The sequence below is a fragment of the Sturnira hondurensis genome, unplaced genomic scaffold (assembly GCF_014824575.4).
Source record: "Sturnira hondurensis isolate 20B ecotype Veracruz unplaced genomic scaffold, ASM1482457v3 Scaffold0004386, whole genome shotgun sequence".
Lineage (NCBI taxonomy): Eukaryota > Metazoa > Chordata > Mammalia > Chiroptera > Phyllostomidae > Sturnira > Sturnira hondurensis.
This window is the reverse complement of record NW_028077017.1, coordinates 45639-60570: the sequence shown is the minus strand read 5'-3', so window position 1 is coordinate 60570 and position 14932 is coordinate 45639. Positions and strand designations below refer to the sequence as shown.

The following is a 14932-nucleotide window of genomic DNA, read 5'->3' as shown; positions in this document are numbered from 1 at the left end:
TTCCACCTTTGTGCCTCTGGAGGACTGCAGGCAATCAAGATGGTATCTGAGCCATTGTACTCCAGGGTGAGACATCCACTGACAAAACAAATGGAAACCATTGCCCGGGTCATAGATAAAAGAATGCTGCAGCTTTTATGTGCTTAACTATTCCCCTGAGTACCGAACCCCTTAACTACACTTTTCCCCTCCTTATAGAAAGGACTGGCCTGAAATGAAATATAAGACATTCTCTCAGGGTACATAACCCAAAGTTTTCTCAGATCGCTGGCCAGCTAAATAAAGCCGCCCATACAGAGTCGATCTCTGTCTGTACTTACTGGGTCTAGTGGTGGCAAGCAGCACAAACATCAACTTTTCTGGTTTCATAACAGCATATTTAAACCTGGAAAAGAATCTTTGGAGGCAGAGCCCATGGAATTCAGGCCTCTTCCCATGCAGTTCCACAAGGTGGCACTCATTCACTTTCTAATTGTCAGTTTGCCTGGATTCTGGTCAGGTTCCCAGCTGTGTTTTAGGGAATCTGCCCAGACTCCTCCCCAGAACGCCCACTTTTCCCTCCCAGTGCCCTTTTGTATAAATTGAGAAAGGTGAGAGACCAGAGGGAAGGTTTCCTTGCGTGGTAAAGGTCTCAGACAAAATTTAATCATTGTAGGATTACCAAAATACTTACTTTGAAAAGAACTTGTACAAATTTTAGGAATAATTATGTGGATAAATGAATGACCAAGGACCGTTTATAACCAAGATCAAGGTGGAATGGAGCCCAGGCCACGCCGCTAAGTCTGCCCCCACCCCCCATTCATCTCATCACTGATCTGGCCTTTTTCAAGCCCGGCCTCTATCCCCTCTGCCAGTACTCTTTGCGGAAGCGCTCAGCTGAGGCTCTGACATGCCCATCAGTATTTTGAGTGAGGAGCATGCGCAGTCTCTTTCAGACTTGGAACCGACTGGAGAAACAAAAGGTCAGGCGATTCTTCCTGCTTTGGGTTTTCCTAGTTGAAGGTTAATTTTCCTAAGCTGTGAAAGGCTGAGGGTCACTACAGATGTTGAAATCCCTTCCCGAGCCTCCTACAGCGGTGAGTCGGGGTTCACTGTGAGATCCTGAGGAGTGGACGCTCTGCGTTCTTTTGTACCCCTCCCCCCGCCTTGTCGGTCTCCGCTGATTGCACCTCGACTTGGGGATCTGCGGTGCGCCCCACCTGAGACCGCCTCGTCCCCCCTTAAATAAGAGGCCCGAATTCCAGGAAGAGCACACTTTCCATAGGGTAGGTCTTAGGTGGGGAAATCACGTTGTCCCGGGGAGAGGTGATCAGCCCCACGCGGGGAGGGGATTTGTGGAAGCGGTGACGCCGAAGGGGCGGCTCGGAAAGCGGCGGAGTGAGACTGAGCGGAGCCGGAGGCGGAATGAGAGAGACGGACACTTGGGGGGAGAAAAGGTCCGTGAGGGACCGTAGGAGACGGCCACGCAGGGGAGGCGGGAGGGACGTAGGAATGAAAGGGTAAGTGGAGGAAGTAGGCGGAAGAGGAAGACGGGGGAGAAATGCTGAGGATACGGGGAGCCCCAGAGAGACTAGGGGAGCTGACAGGGAGAGGGGGCTGTGAGCGGACGTGGGGGCAGCAAAGAGCGAGGCGCTTCAGGCGTAGGAAGTGTTTCTGAGGGGACGAGTTAGGGAGTGAGAGCAAGGACGTAAAGGGGGTTTGGGCGTGACGGATCAGAGTGAGAAACGGCACGGAGAGTCAGCCCGCTGGTGGGGTGAGGTGGCAGGAAAGACTGTAACTGGGGCAGCAGAGGGGACACCGGCGTGGAGGGAAGGGCGGTAGGTAGATGGGAGCAATCAGGAAGATCGGGAGAAAAATGCAGCTGAAATAGGTTTCAGTTGTTTCATGGAACACGCGTAGGTACGGCAATAGAGAAAAGGCAAGAAAGAGCAGAGGAGGTTGGAGGGGAAACTGGAAAGGACAAGAATGCAGAGATACAGGGAAGAGACAGAAACAGATCCATACGCAGAAATATGGTACCAGGAAGAAGGGGAACCTGGATGTGGATGATTAAGTTGTGAGGTATCAGCTTGTGGTTTAATCAGCTTGCTAATTTTTTTCACTTAATACATTTGAATTAGAATTACAAATCTTCACTTTATAGGGCTTGTGAATTTTGTAATTATTTGCTCTCACATGATGTTTTTTTCCAGGAATATTAAAACCATTGGGTCTCCCCCGCCTTTATTATACTAGCTTTTTTTCCTACTTCCTCTCACATTGAATTTATCTTTAAAAAACATTGAGATAAATCTTAGTCTGTTGGGTATCTTTTCTGTAAATAGTCATTAACTTTTAAAATAAGCATTGATGTTATCTTTTTTATTTTATTTCTTTTCAAGAGGGGGAAAGGGAGGGAGAAGGAGAGGGAGAGAAACATCAATCAGCAGCCTCTTGCACACCCCCAACTGGGGACCCATCCCACAACCCAGGCATATGTCCTGACTGGGAATCAAACCAGTTACCTTTCAGTTTGCAGAAGGATGTTGAACCCACAGAACCACACCAGTCAGGGCAAAACTTCAACCTTAGAAGTCATTTCCTTAAAAAAAAAATTCCAGATAGTTTTCCTTTTGACTATGTTGTGTGTAGTTTAAATTCTGAGTCCTGTATCCTTTCTACTCTTTTTCATATGTTGGAACATCCATTGGTATTTAATAAATAATATCAGGTTATGTCATTGTGCAGTGGGTAAGGTGTGTATTATCTCATAAGTTTAAGGCATTAAGGTGTGTATTATCTTACTACAGTCAGGATGTAGTTTCATGAGTTTCTCCAACTCTTTCCTTCCTGTTATGTGATTTGCTGAATTACTGACTATGAGCCCCAAAGGAGCTGTTCCCCTCAAGTCCCTCTTGTCCATTCTCTGAAAATACTGACAAATACTGAATTGGAACATTCAGTTCCAATTGGTTCAAACATGGTTCCCAGAAAGCACATGTATTGATTGTGTAATTTGATAAACATTATCATAGGAAATATTTTTTAAAGTTTTCAGCATCACATCTTACATTATCATTTTATATTTCTTTTTTATTTTTAAAGATTTTATTTATTTTTAGATAGGAAGGGAGAGAGGGAAAGAGAGGAAAACATCAACATGTGGTTTGCCTCTTGTGTGCTCCCCGTTGGTGACCCAGCCTGTAACCCAGGCATGAGCCCTGGCTGGAAATTGATCTAGCGACCCTTTGCTTTGCAGGCTGGCACTCAGTCCACTGAGCCACACCAGCCAGGGCTCATTTTATAGTTCTGAAATAAGTCTTTGTAATTTTCTTTAAAGTAAGAAAAAATTTTGCCCAGGGAGTCTATTATTTTATTTTTTAAAAGGTTTTATTTGTTTATCTTTAGAGGGAAAGGGAAGGAGAGAGGGAGAGAAATATCAATGTATGGTCGCCTCTCGTGCGTCCCCTGCTGGGAACTGGCCTGTAGCCCAGGCATGTACCCTGACTGGGAATCGAACCACGATCTTTGGTTTGCAGGCCCACGCTCAATCCACTGAGCTACACCAGCCAGGGCTATTTTTTATTTTTTTAAAAGATTTTGTTTAAATATCTTTAGAGAAAGAGGAGGGAGGGAGAAAGGGAAAGAAACATTAATGTGTAGTTGCCTCTTGTGCGCGCCCTCTACTGGGAACCTTACTCACAATCGAAGTGTGTGCCCTGAGTAGGAATCAAACCAGCAACCCTTTGGTTCACAGGTTGACACTCAGTTCACTGAGCTACACCAGCCAGTGTGGGAGTCTGTTATTTTAGAAATTTCTGCCCCAAATCTTCACGGTACCCAAAGATCTGAACTGTGCTGGGTCTGATATCTTTGGTCCAGTGACACAGAAGACAGTTCTGGAGAAGCAATGCAGGCACCAGGAGGGAACTAGATGAAGATACTATTTCATGGGTTGCATTGCAGACCTGTAAAATTATAGTTTAGAGAGGGGCCCTTATTCCTTAGGGGTCTGATGGTTGTTAAAGCTACACTGTTTATTTTCAGGTTCCTATTATATCACTTAAGAAGTTTGAGAAATGACATCAGCTGTGTCATCCACAAAGCTGTACAACTGCTCTGGGTGGAGCATCATTGTTTATTGAGGTGCTCCAGGTTATCTAAGGTGCAGCCAGGAATATGTAGGAATGCTTTGGGATGCATTTAAAAAAATATAATCATTCATGAATATACTTAATTGATTATAGAGACAGAGGAAAAGAGAGAGAAACATTGATGTGAAAGAGAAATCGACGGGCTTTCTCCCACTGCATCTCGAAGGGTATGGGACCTGTAACCTAGGTAAGTTCCCTGACCAGCAATCAGACTCACAAAGTTTTGGTGTATGGGGTGATGCTGCAATCAACTGAGCAACTCAGCTGGGTCGTGCATTTTTTTTTTTTAATAAAAAAATTTATTTAAAGAAATACTGTTAGGAAAAATGGGAACAACAGTCAGTCAAAAGAAGGGCCCTTACAACTTAGCAGAAAGAAAGGACACAGATAATCTTTAGGTTGAAAGGGAAGGAGAAGAGGTAAGAAAAGGTATGCTGGCATGCCTTTGTAAGAGCTGGGAGCAGACTTTGGTCAGTGGAGACAATGGGGTGCTCTGCTGGGTTTGGAGTTCAGGAGAGCAGCACACATTCTCATTGCTGTATGAGTTTATGTGGACATAAGTCTGAGGAGAGAGCACCTGAGAAGAAAAAAGAGAAAACTGCCAGTGTGCTCTCTGTTTATGAATTTACTGTTCCTGACTCTCCTGTGACAAAGGACAAGGGAGGATAACCTTTCCAGCATTTTCAGGTCCTTCTGCTTGTGAGTGTGCTAGAAGCAGATTGAAAGGCTGTGTGAAAACCTTCAAAGCCATATCCTCAAAAAGAGACGTGACTACTCAGCATATTGTCACCTGAGAAAACATCCTGGAGCAGGACCAGGACAACATGGCTGCTTCTCAGGTAAACAGTATCTCCTGGGTCAGAAGCTATGTTTGTTTTTCTACCTAACATCAGTGGATTTAAAACCTACAAAATTTATTTTTCTGTTTCTGTTGTGAGGTTATTTTTATCTACTTTTTTTTTCTTATAATCATTAAAGTCACCAGTTTATATACTTCTCCCCTTTGTCCCAGAGCCTGTATTATCTTCATCCAGGCTGACAAAGGCCATGAAGAATTTCCACCTGTAATTAATGACCTTCGATTACTGAAAACATCCCCTCTGTGACAGATCAACCTGGGAAGGCACCCATGTCCACCATCCCTGTTGGGATGGACTCAGAGGCTTGGGTATTGGTGGAGAAGGAAATGCAGGTTTAGGTTCATGTGTTTGCAGAATCAACTCTAAACCAGGAATAAAAAGTGCTTATTTTACTGGTCAGGATTGCTCAGAAAGTTCTGACAAAAAGGAGTAGATAGAAGAGACTTGCTTACTAGTTTGATACAAAAGTCTTGCTGTTTAAATGTACTCGGTATTTAAGTGCCCTGGCTGGCATGGCTCAGTGGATTCAGCACCGGACGGACTGTGAACCAAAAGGTCACTGGTTCGATTCCCAGGCAGGGCACATGCCTGGGTTTCCGGCCAGGTCCCCAGTAGAGGGCACGTGAGAGACAACCACACATTGATGTTTCTCTCCTCTTTCTCCTTCCCTTCCCCTCTCTCTAAAAAATGAATACAATCTTAAAAAAATAAAGTAAAAATAAATATACTACAGTATTTGTGTTTGACATGCGAGAGGTACATGTGCATTGACATTTGCAAAAAATAATGTTTGTGATCATTTTCACATGATGATTTCTTTTTAAAAATTTTAAAGAGATTATAAGAAAATATTTTACACAGAGGGGACGAGACGGAGATAAAGATGGAGAGGAATATTGATGTGTAAGAGGAACATCTATCTGTTGCCTCTTACATGTCCCCAACCAGTGACGTGGTTCATAACCCTGGCCTGGGCTGAGAATGGGATTTGAACCATTGACCTTTGATTTTGCAGGCCAGCACTCAATAGCAAGGCCAGTCATTCTTTATGTCTTTTTTTTTCTTTTCAGTAATGTCACAGCAGTGATGACATGTCCTTCCATGTGCTTAAGTCACTTGATATCCATTGTTCTAGTCTACCTGGTATTCATTTGGCTGAGGTGGTCTTTTCACTATATAGTCAGTAGTTCCCCTTCATCATTAACAAGGGCCTAGCAGGGAATTATTGAGAAATTTGAAAAAACCATCACATTTTATCTGGAAACAACCCTCTCTTAGTATTTGTTTGCTTTGGAAAACGAAGCCCCTACGTTTATTTCCTAGATATCATTGGCTTTTCATATGGAGGATAAAATGAATCAGGGCTTGTTCCTGTAAGTTTTCGTTATATTCCACACTCATTTCACAGACATACTCTACATTATCGCTTTTCGTATTTTCAAGAAAGTTTACAATAACCATTTTAATATATGTTGCATGCTTTTAAATTTTAAAGGAAATAAAAGGCTAATAAACACTAGCTTTAATTTATATTTCATCATTACATGCACTCCTTTTTTTTATTATTTTCAAAACAAAGGTATCATCCACAAATAGATTTATAGAGTCACAAAATGATCTTAATTTTATTGACATGAAAATTCTGTTTTATGTCACTTTCCATTTGTACCTAGTTTCCATATGTATATCTTCCTGTGTACATAAAATGTTAACAGTTGAGACATTTAGTCTTCTTACTCCCTTAAAATGTTTTCGTTTTTCTCAGTTACAGAAACTCAATGAACATCCGTGATGTCTCTGTTTGTATTTGCCTGTTTTGTTTTTTGAAAATTTTAGCTCCAGTTTAGAGTAAAACTCCAGGTCTATGTTTTACTGTATATTTCAGGAAATATTCTTATAAGAGGCAGAATAATCTTGTTTTAGGATTACCTTCACTAAATTTTCAAATAATATTGCGGCTGTTATGTTTCTTATTCCTTCAGAACTGTAAATTTTACAAAAGTCCTTCAGCTCAGAATCATGTGTGAATTATTTTCTGTTTTCCTTTTTGTGCTATTCAGAGGTATGGCACATGGACCAGAGATGATGGTGTCACTAATAAAAAGTAAAGTTGTTAAAGATGTGGAAACGCAGGCCCCATCCTAGAATGGTTGATTCATAATCTGCATTTTTACAAAACTGCAGTTATTTGTTCTCTGAATTAAATGTGAAGAGCTCTTACACTTCAGACTCACCATGTCTTTTCCTGCTGAGAAATACATGTAGTGGATCATGAATTATATAAGTACAGCATTCAACAATCCACATGCCTATGTCTATCCCTTCATTGTAAGATTTTATTTATTTATTTTTAGAGAGAAGGGAAGGGAGGGAAAAAGAGAAACATCAATTAGTCGCCTCTTGCATGCCCCCAAACAGGGCCCTGGCTCCCAACTCAGGCACATACCCTGTTGGGAATAAAACTGGTGACCTTTTGGTTTGCCGGCCAGTGCTCAGTCGACTGAGCCACACAAGCCAGTGCTATCCCTTCATTTTAAAGGTTATTTTTTCTGAAAAGTAAGGTCTCTGCAGTGGATTGGTGGACATGTGTCATTTTCATTTCTCAGTGTTAGAAAATACGTTAGAGACACCACCGGGTCAGAATGATGTTACTAGATAATTAACTATACTCTCCTAGGTTGAAACCACTTCTAACACTGTTTTCAAGTTGGGTTACATTATTAATTCATGGTGGCCCTATGTGTCTTAATATAAAATAAATGTGTCTTATTTTTCAGGGACCGTTGACCTTCAGGGATGTTTTAGTAGATTTCTCTCAGGAGGAGTGGGAATGCCTGGACCGAGCTCAGCGAAAATTGTACGTGGACGTGATGTTGGAGAACTACAGGAACCTGGTCTCTCTGGGTGAGGATGATTTCCTTCAGAGTCCCTGCTCCACCCCAGGATTTTGTTTTATTTAATGTCATTTGGGGACTCTACTTTGTGTGGTAGACTTAGATTCTTGCTCTCAGGTAACAAATTGGAGGTTACCATTATTCTACCAGTCTGCTTACTTGAGCACAAACTGGATTATAAGAGGGAGAATCTCTATCAAAACTAATATTTCTTTTATAAACAGGTTGTGTTTTCCCTAAGCCAGTCCTCGTCACTACTGTGGAGGAAACAAAGGAGTACTGGGACGTTTGCAGAAAAAAAATAATACCTGCCCCCCCAGGTAGGTGGGAATGGCAAAGCAGATGATACAGGTGAGGGGCCCAAAGGTCACAGAAGTAGCCAGACTTTAAGGTGTGATTTGGGAAGCTGTGCTATGGTGGAAAGGATTTTGAAAAGCCCAGGTTTATCTCTGTTGCTGTCATAGAGCGTCAGCTGGTCTCCAGTATGTCCCTTGCTCCCATATTATCTTGGGACTCTGGTTCTACTCCAGTGACCTCTGGCATCCTAATAGCATTTGGGGCAAAGTCTTCCTCTTTGACTTTGACTTCCCCTTTGAGGGCTGCTGTGGTCTGGCTCCTCTTCAATTTTGGTGGGGACCTGGGAAAATCTGTGTACATTACTGAGAAATTGTAAGTTAAGCCTTATTTTTTAAGTTTTGTTTTTGTCTCATGAATGGAGTTTATGAAGGAAGTTTTTAAAAAAAATTTCTATTTATTTATCTTTAGAGGGGAAGGGAAGGAGAGAGGGAGAGAAATATCAAGGTGTGGTTGCCTCTCGTGTGGCCCTGCTGGGAACTGGCCTGCAACCCAGGCATGTGCCCTGACTGGGAATCGAACCGCGATCCTCTGGTTCGCAGGCCCGTGCTCAATCCACTGAGCTACACCAGCCAGGTGGATATTAATTTTTAATCTACATGTCATTTTTAGTGTGATTTCTGTTAAGGTGTTTGTCCCTTTTTTTTTAGGTTTGTTTTTTTTGTCACTGTTGAGTTGGAACACATCTTTGTTTGTCTTGCATAATAGTCCTGTACGTGATGTCTTTGTCTTGCGTAATAGTTTTATGTGTGTTGTCTCTTACAAATATGTTTTGTCAGCTTGTGGCTTCTCTGTTTTTTCTCATGACAAGGATCTCTTTTTGGTTTGTGTTTTTCCTTAATGATGAGACATGGGATTTTAAATCATAATAATACTTTGGATTGAAAAACAAAGTTGGTAAAGAATTTGCCTTGAGAAAGTGTAAAGTGCATAAAATTAAGTTTGTTTTATATTCAATAACATGGATATTATATTTCTAGTTTATTTTTTAAAGAAACATAATGAGTCATGGCTTTAAGGAGACCCATTGAGATATGATTTTTTTGTCATTATATATTAACTAAAATAAAATCCCTTCATTTAGTCCAGAGCTTCAGTACCATTATAACAATGGCCATTTTTTCTTCTGTTTTATATCTTCCATCATGTAAATAATGCTCTAGTGGGTATGGTGGTTAATGTTCCATTTTGAATTTATGTTCTCACATTCTTTGGATAAATCCCCAGAAATGGAATTGCTGTGTTACTTGGTACTTGTCTGTAAATTTTGAGGAAGCTTCACTTTGTTTTCTGTAGTAGCTGTACCTATTTATTTATAATCTCACTGACAGAGCATGAAGGTTCTCATTTCTCCACATCATTGCCCGTTCTTGTTGTTTGTTACTTCTTTAAGAGATTTATTTATTTACATTTAAATAAATAAAGGGAGGGAGGGAGAAAGAAAGGAAGAGAAACAGTGATGTGTGAGAGAAACATCCATCCATTGCCCCTCATATGCCCACAACTGGGGATGTGGCTGGCAGCCCAGGCATGTGCCCTGACTGGGAACGGAATCTGTGACCTTGTGGTTCTCAGCGTGGCTCTCACAGCACTGTGCCACACCATCCAGGTCTGTTAATTTATTGATAATTGCCATCCTGATACGTATGTGCTGGTATTTCTCTGTGGTCTCATTTGCATTTCTCTGGTGATGAATGACATTGGACATCTTTTCATATGTCTACTGGCCATCTTTATGCCTTGTTTAGAGAAATATTTATTCAGGTCCTCTCCCTGTTCTTCAGTCAGATTGTGTGTGTGTGTGTGTGTGTGTGTGTGTGTGTGTTATAATGTGTACGTTCCTCCTTTATTTTTGGGTATTTAGCATAATTGGTGGATATCTTTCCCTCTTCAATAGTTGGGTTTTTTCTTTGTTTTCTTGATGATTTACTTTCCTTTGCAAAACCTTATTTTGTTGTAATCTCATTGGTTTAATATTTTGTTTGCTATGCCTACCAAGATATAATCAAAACATTTTTCTAAGAGTGATGGCAGAGTTTATTAAATCTCTTTTCTTACCGTGTTTTCATGACTTCAGGTCTTACATTTTAATTTTTTAATCCCTTTGAGTTTATTGTGGTACATGGCATAAGAAAGTCGTTGAGCCCTGGCAACTGTAGCTCAGTGGATTGAGTGCGGTCCTTTGAACCATAAGAGGGTTTCCAGGTCTATTCCCAGTCAGGGCACATGCCTCTGTTGCAGGCCAGGTTCCCAGACCCCCAGTAGGGGGAGTGCGAGAGACAACCACACATTGATGTTTCTCTCTCTCTCTCTCTCTCTCTTTCACTCTCCCTTCCCTGCTGTCTAAATTTAAATAAGTAAAATAAGAAAGGTGTTTTTGTTTTTTTTTAAAGAAAGTGGTTGAATTATATTATTTTGTGGGTATTCAGTTTTTCTCACACCACTTATTAAAGCATCTGTCTCAGTCCATTCTGTAATCCTGCTTTTTAAAAATATTAACCATCTATCTGTGGCAATTTTAAAAATTGTGTTACTTCTTTTATCATGTTGTTTTGTAAAAGTCCTTTATGTATTCTGAATATTAAACACAAGATACATGCTTTGCACAAATTTTCTTCCATTCCATGGGTTGCGTTTTTAACCCTCTGTGTATTTACCTTAATGTGCAAGTGTTTTCATATTTGGTGTAATACCATTTGTCTATATTTAGTTTGTTTTCTTTTGGTAATATAATGAAAAAAACCCCCAACTGTCATAAAATCTTTCCATATGTTTTTTGTATGCTTGATAGTAGTCTTCAGTCCTGCTCTGTCTTGGTATTTGATCAGTTATCAATTACTCTTGTTTTTAGAATGCACTACAATGCATGCACCTCTTATCCACATGGTTTTAGCACTCTGTGTCACGTAAAACAGAAAAATGTATTTCAGAGAAACTGATAAATAGCAAGATAATTGAACACAACTGTACCTTCCATCTCTTCAGAGTAGAAACTGGAAACTGGGAGTTTTCTTATAATATTGCCATTGTGTGCCAGGGGATGTGGGCAGTATGGTTGCCAAATGTAAGCACTCTCTGTTTCTTTTCATTGTACCTTTCTTGGTCTTGCTTTGAACATTTAACATTTTTGAAGTACTCAAACATGTAATACATTCAATAATTGCTTAACTTCAATGTACATTATCTTGAGAGCTGTAACTGTGAACTTTTATTTTGCATCTTTTCAGCTGTGTCATCTGAAGACAACCAGGTCTTGTTGCAAAAGCCAGGAATAGAAGATTTATTCTCTAAAACAATACTGGTAAGATATGAACGGTGTATCTTTGATAATGTAATAAAAGGCTGATAAGAAAGTATTTGACAAGAAAAAAGGGTGTTAAAATGTGCAGAACTTATGTAAGATAATTATTCATAATAAAATCCTTATTACCCAAAGAGGTTAAAAATAGGTTATGTTTGGGAAAACTTCCACTTTAAGTCACTTACATTTGTGGAACAATGTATTTCCAAATGTGAAGCCTATAAACAGTTTTCTAAGTATATGTATTCTTCTAAAGGCAGTCTGCAAAATCAAGGAACTCTGATAATTTGTAATGTGAATAATTATTTAATTGCCTGAAATGGAGAGTAGTATTAAAGTTTCAGTCATCAGTTTGTTAAATTTAGTGAATTATAATGCATATGTAAAATTTAAATGTGACCAGTTTGGCAGTCTCTTTATTAAGAATTATTATACTTCATTGAGAAGAAATGTTTTCTTTTATTCCAATGTATAAAATTTTCATGTACTTGGGATTGATTTTGAATTCAACCACCGTGGTTTAATAGGTATCAGAGAATAGCGATGTGGGAATAAGTGTACATGTTGAATGTAATTATAGGTGTCACTAAAGATCTTTCTATTTTAAGGATTACCAGAGTACATGTAATGAAGACAGAAGTTATCATTGCAATGAAAGTTGGAAAATTTTTAACTGTAAGTCAAATTCTAGTAAACATCAGAGTACTCCTCTTCCAGAAAACCATTGCAAAGGTGGAGAAACCTTTGATCAGATATCAAATGACAGTATACATCAGGTTATTCCTAATGTGGGAAAGACAAAGAAACAAAGTAAATGTGTTGGATTACTCAAGGAATCTTCAAATAGTACTGAACAAAAGAATATTCCTGTTGAGGGGGAAGTATACAAATGTTTACCCTGTGGAAAATTCTTTAGTCAAATATTTAATCTAAATGGAGTTAAGAAAATCTGTACTGCAGAAAAACATAAATATAAAGAACGTGGTAAAACATATAATTGGCCTTCAGGTCTTACTCTACATCAGAGAATACATACTAATCAGCAGCCTTATATATGTAGAGAATGTGGCAAAGCCTTTAGGTGGTTCTCAATCCTTACTATTCATCAGAGAATTCATACTGGAGAGAAGCCTTATAAATGTAGAGAATGTGGTAAAGACTTTCGTCAGTCCTCAACCCTTACTCAACATCAGAAAATTCATACTGAAGAAAAGCCTTTTAAATGTAGAGAATGTGGCAAAGCCTTTCGCCGTTCTGAAACCCTTACAAACCATCAGAAAATTCATACTGGAGAGAAGCCTTACAAATGTACAGAATGTGGTAAAGCCTTTAGCCGCTCCTCAACCCTTACTCAACATCAGAAAATTCATACTGGAGAGAAGGCTTATGAATGTAGAGAATGTGGTAAAGCCTTTCGCCAGTCCTCAAATCTTATTCAACATCAGAATATTCATATTGGAGAGAAGCCCTATAAATGTAGAGAATGTGGGAAAGCCTTTCGCCAGTCCTCAACCCTTACTCACCATCAGAAAATACATACTGGAGAGAAGCGTTATAAATGTAGAGAATGTGGCAAAGCCTTTAGCTTGTCCTCAACCCTTACTAGACATCAGAAAATTCATACTGGAGAGAAGCCTTATAAATGTACAGAATGTGGTAAAGCCTTTTGCCGGTCTTCAACGCTTACAAACCACCATAAAATTCATACTGGAGAGAAGCCTTACGCATATAGAGAATGTAGTAATGTCTTCTGTCAGTCCTCAGTGCTTACTCAGCATCAGGAAATTCATACTGGAGAGATGCCTTACAAATGTAGATAATACGGTAAAGCCTTTTGCTAGTGTTCAGTGCTTACTCAACATCAGAAAATTCATACTAGAGTGAATTCTCGTAAGTGCAGAGGATGTGGCAAAGTCTTTAGGATTCCTCCAACCTTAGTCATTGTCAGAGAATTCATAATGGTGAAAAGCCTCATATATGTAGAAAATACGGTAAAACCTTTCGCCATTCCCCAAACCTTATTCAACGGAAAATTCATACTGAAGAAGAAGCCTTATAAATGTAGCGAATGTGATAAAGCCTTTAGACAATCCCCAACCCTTACTCAACATCAGACGATTCATAATGGAGAGAAGCCTTATACATATAGAGAATGTGGCAAAGCCTTTAGGGAATCCTCACAACTTATTCAACATCAGAGAATTCATACTGGTGAAAAGCCATGTAAATGTAGGGAATGTGGCCAAGCCTTTAAGCAGTCTTCAGTTGTTTGCGTAATCATACTTGAAATAAATCTTACCAATTTGGACTATGTGACAAAGTCTTTATTCCTCAAAACATATACCGCATCAGGTCATTCATATTGGAGAAAAACGATGTAAGTGCCAAACCTTTTAATCATCATTAATGTCTCTAGAGGAAAATTGTTCAAATGTAGAGAATATGGCAAAGCTTTTACCCAGTGTTCAAAAATTCCTTGACATTGGAGACTTCATGCTGGAGGGAAACAAAAAATGTGAAGAATTTAACAAAACTTTAACCATTATTCAAGTTTCCTTCAAGGTTAGAGAATTTATATGGGAAAAAAGTCTTAAAAATGTAACGAATTTGGTAAAGTGTTTAATCCTCATTCATACCTCTGTCAATATCTTATAATTTATACTGGGTAAAATGTAGCAAATATAAAAAATGTGGCAAAGCTCTACCCATATCTTATTCCACATCAGAATTCATTCCAAAGAGAAAAAATACTAATGAAGAATGTCGTGAACTGTTTTTTCAAGATTTACAGATTATTTGACATGTGAGAATTTATACCAGAGGGAAAAAACCTTAAAAAAGATTGTAAGAAATTGTACAGGTGGACCTATAGGGAATGTACAATGGGTGTGGAATTTTACGTTCATAATAACGGTTGGCTTTTGTCCAGTATATACAGTTCACAAATCCCAAAGAATTCATGCCTGAAATTGGTGTTAAAGATGTAAAAATTTAGGAATGTATGTAATTGAAACATAATTTCAAAGTATGAGTGAATTCACAGTAGAATGCTAAAAATAGTTTTCAGCTATTGCTATAAATCAGAATACTTACTGTAGAGAATCATTCAGAATTAAAAAACATAGAGCATTATGTTTTTAATAAAGCATTAATCTTTTTAAAAAGATTTCATTTATTTTCAGTGACAGTGGATGGGAGGGAGAGAAACATTAATGTTTAAGAGAAACATGGATCAGTTGGCTCCATGCCCACTCACTACCAGGCATCTGGCCCGCAACCCTGACATGTACCTTGACCTGCAATTAAACAGCGACCTTTTGGTTCCCAGGCTCGTGCTCAATCCACTGAGCTACACCAGCCAGGGCAAACAGCGACCTTTTGGTTCCC

General features: G+C 39.4%; 1 protein-coding gene across 2 annotated transcripts; it reads left to right on the top strand.

The window, feature by feature from the left end:
• Positions 1 to 855: 855 nt before the first annotated feature.
• LOC118986625 (zinc finger protein 501-like) lies at positions 856 to 14385 on the top strand. Of its 2 annotated transcripts, none has more exons than XM_037045597.1 (8): positions 856 to 965; positions 4230 to 4323; positions 4824 to 4975; positions 7774 to 7900; positions 8115 to 8210; positions 11472 to 11545; positions 12163 to 12778; positions 12863 to 14385. In XM_037045597.1, the coding sequence occupies exons 3-8, from the start codon at positions 4961 to 4963 to the stop codon at positions 13363 to 13365; spliced, it is 1431 nt and encodes a 476-aa protein (XP_036901492.1). In that variant the 5' UTR covers positions 856 to 965; positions 4230 to 4323; positions 4824 to 4960; the 3' UTR covers positions 13366 to 14385. The 2 variants fall into 2 exon arrangements, with proteins under 2 accessions (XP_036901492.1, XP_036901490.1); XM_037045595.1 differs by lacking the exon at positions 856 to 965 and adding an exon at positions 1602 to 2059 and having other exon boundaries at positions 12154 to 12778.
• The last annotated feature ends 547 nt before the right edge of the window (positions 14386 to 14932 follow it).